This window comes from Poecilia latipinna, unplaced genomic scaffold, assembly GCF_001443285.1.
Source record: "Poecilia latipinna isolate Pla-1442-1.1 unplaced genomic scaffold, P_latipinna-1.0 Scaffold2455, whole genome shotgun sequence".
Classification (NCBI taxonomy): domain Eukaryota; kingdom Metazoa; phylum Chordata; class Actinopteri; order Cyprinodontiformes; family Poeciliidae; genus Poecilia; species Poecilia latipinna.
In genome coordinates, this window is record NW_015115071.1 from 22339 (window position 1) to 26051 (window position 3713).

General features: G+C 35.6%; 1 protein-coding gene and 1 long non-coding RNA gene across 2 annotated transcripts in view; both read left to right on the forward strand.

Moving 5' to 3' along the window:
* LOC106937872 (C-type mannose receptor 2-like) overlaps positions 1–3713 on the forward strand; it is a 21682-nt gene that overhangs the window by 10521 nt on the left and 7448 nt on the right. The window contains exon 4 of the mRNA XM_015019597.1: positions 1614–1970. Within this exon, the coding sequence (XP_014875083.1) occupies positions 1614–1970 (357 nt within the window). The remainder of the gene's footprint in view (positions 1–1613; positions 1971–3713) is intronic.
* Positions 491–1511, forward strand: LOC106937869 (uncharacterized). The gene is made up of 3 exons (XR_001422484.1): positions 491–602; positions 877–937; positions 1110–1511. It is a non-coding gene; the product is annotated as an uncharacterized LOC106937869 (long non-coding RNA).

Sequence of the window (3713 nt, forward strand, 5' to 3'; positions counted from 1 at the left end):
ATTTGTGTTGGATTCCAGGATGTAGAACATCAGCATATCAGATTCTTTTAAAGTTTGAATATTCAAATGTTGTTCCCGAGCTCACAAAGGTCATCGCTTGTCCAGGATGTACAAGTGGGGCAACGGTTAGGAGAGACCTTCATTTTAATGTAATACCAGGAAGAGATGTACATTTTTCACTCTGTTTTCACCATTTAATTAGCTGACATGTTTTCAGCTTTATTGTACAAACCTTATGGAGATTAATGTTTCATTACCATGTGCGTCATAAGTGAAGGCAGCAACATGGCAGGTGGTTAGAGACAACCTAGATCTGCATGGCGTAAATTTAAAACAGGGAAAAAACTCAAGGAAATGTTGTCCAACAGTTATAGAAAACATGGAAAAGCTGTTAAAAGCTTATTGGTCAAAACTAATTAGGGGTGGACCTTACTCATGTGTTTACTTCACACTCTCACAACTTTCACACCATGTGAAAAAGTGATAACATATGTCACAAGCAGTTAAAATAGCAGCATTTAGGGAAATAGCTTTTTATCAGCACAAACATATAAAGGACATTGGCAGAAAATCAGTGGATCATCTGTTGCTGATTCTGTAAGGTAAGTAGATCTGCATAAATACTTTGATAAAAAATTAGATTATGAGCTTCCTAATAATATGCCTGTATAATATCTGTTTACAACTGTAGAAGTCTCTTTCTACAATTGTAGAATTGTAGAAAAGATTTAGATACAGTTTTATATATTTTTAAAAAACTCTAAAAAATTTTTTGAAAATATGCCAGGTATTAAATCATACTGGGGAAAAAAAAACTCTGTTTTTCTTATCCTTTGAAATAGTATATTGTTTATTTTATATGTTTATTTCCAACAGTGCAGAACTCATCCGTCTGACAGAGCAGACATGCAGTGGAATCTGTTGCTCATTTGGTTAGGTAAGTGGTTCAGCAAAGTAAAATGGTTAACATCGTTAGCAAAAGTAATTCCAATACAAACAACCAGAACTTAAAATATTTTTGATGAAAATATTATAAAGATGGTAGTTTATTGTGTGCACTGTATTTTAAAACTTTTCATCAACTCCAACACGTTTCTGAATGTACTTAGGTCAGTGTTGCTTCATTGACTGTCAACTCTATCAGTTTCACTACATTAATGAAGAAAAGACCTGGACTGAAGCTCAGCATTACTGCAGAGAGAATCACACTGACCTGGCCACAGTGACTAACATGAAGGACATGGAGAGACTCATCAACATCTCAGCTGGAGATCAGAGGGAAGCTTGGATTGGTCTGTATGATCAAACAAACGCACAGAGATCATGGCACTGGTCTCTGCCTGGAGTGGAGTTCAATAAAAGTGAGACAAACTGGGAAACAAGTACAAATGAACCAAATAATCTCGAATCTGAAGGCCAAAACTGTGTGATTATATGGAAAGATTCCCCTCATTTTCTCAAGTGGGGAGATTTATCCTGTAATGAAAAGCATAATTTTATCTGCTATAGTGGTGAGAAAATAGTCCTTTATTTTGATCTAGATCCTCTTATTAATGTTTATATTATGACTTACTTATTAAAGTGTTTTGAGCTCTGATTTCTTTATTTCACAGAAAATGATTCATCACAGAAATACCACTTGATTTATGATTCAAAGAACTGGATGGAAGCTCAGAGTTACTGCAGACAGAATCACACAGACCTGATCAGTGGAAAGAAGCAGCTACAGGATGGAGAAGTGAACAATGGGTTAAATTTAGCGACTGCAAATTCAAAATACATATTTATCGGTCTGTTCAGTGACACCTGGATGTGGTCAGATGGAAGCAGTTTCTCCTTCAGACACTGGAATCTGAAGTTTGACAATCAGAGAATCAACAGTGGTCAATGTGCCATGACTGTGTTTGATGATGGAGGCAGATGGAGGAATGAGAGCTGTGATGAAAGAAAACCCTTCATCTGTTATGATGGTGAGTTTTTAATGTGAAAATGTCTTAATATAAACAAGATTAATTTATATGTTGCAGATATCTGATATCTTTAAGGTGTTCTATATGATATTTTTGTGAATAAGGAAATAACTTCAACATCATCAAAAAGCGTGGGAAAAATAAAAGCATTTTTTTACTATGATTTGGCAAATAGATTATACCTCAACATTAGCATAAATTTGGAAATTTGCTGACACTGTGATTTTTGTGATGAAACATGGCACACTAAATTTATCTATGTGCTTAAACGTCTGTTCAAATCATCAATACATAAGCAATGTCTTGCTATTAAACTAGTTATTTCATGTTTGTGTCGTGAAACAGATAAAGTGATCCTGGTCAAAGAAAATATGAACTGGTCAAAAGCCTTAAACCACTGCAGAACTCACCACCATGACCTGGTCACCATCACCAACATGGATGATCAGAGATGGATCCAGGAGAAAGTCAAGAACGCATCGACTGATTACGTCTTGATGGGTCTGCGCTTCAACTGTACTCTGAATTTCTGGTTCTGGGTCTGTCCCGGGATGACCACCTTTAACATCTCAGACGGAGCGACGGATGACTGTAACATATCTGGCTGTATGGATGTCAGAGGACAACATAGATGGTTTAATAAAAATGCTACAGAAGAGTTTAATTTTATCTGTAAGATTTAAATCTCACTAAATGCTTTTACAAGGTTTTTATTCACACACATTTACTTTTTTTTTTTAAATTACTGATAGTGTAGTGTAATTACAGTTCCAAGGTCTGGAAAGGACCCGCCCTTTTTTTTTTAGATTATATTGACCCAAATGATCACAGAGTTTGATGGAAACTTTACACCTAAAGTGTAAAATATACTCTGAACAAGTCACTGTGTAGGTTTACTGTGAAAATTATAACCCTGTGATGGAGACTTTTAGCAAGATGATGTTCATATGCATTCTCTCTGTGGTGTGGTTTTCTCTAAGTGTTTTTGTCACAGCAGGAGTGGGATCAGTTTCAAAAAGACTTTTAAAAACAGATTCATGTCAGGAAATGGTAGAAGGCACAGCCATACATCTGAGTTTTAACTTTGGTAAAAAAGTCGTTCTTACAGAACTTCTTTGACCCTCTGACCAACCGAGATTATGTCGCAAGTTATTTTTATTATGTACATAGGCATTTTTCATTTGCTTTGTGCAGAGTTTATGCTTTAATGGACTTCCTTTCAATTTTAGTGGATTATTTACATTTCCTTTAGCTGATGTACATGTGAGCATCAAGTGGTTCACTGTGGGAAACGGGGCTGATTGAAATCTAATAGGAATGAGCTGCAAATAAGTGTGTTCATTGTTGTTCGTTAGCTGAATGATAATAAATACTTTTTGAGAAAATAATTAAAACTAACCTCGAGTGATTGCATGACAATTACCGATTTAATTTAATTTTTTCAAAATATCTTGTTCCACTGGCAGATTACTAGATTAACGAGTACTTTTTCATCAATTTTAAGGAATTACTGACTTAAATAAATGTCAATAATTGGATGTTCCATAACTTTCTCCAGCTGAACAGAAACAGAACTGAACTCATTATGTTTGGATCTAAAGAGGAGCGATCTTGAGTCAATGCACAGCTTCAGTTATTACCAGTGATCAGGTCCAAAACCTGGGAGTAGTGATGGATTCTGATCTCCATCCATTCATCCATCCATCCATCCATCCATCCATCCATCCATCCATCCATCCATCC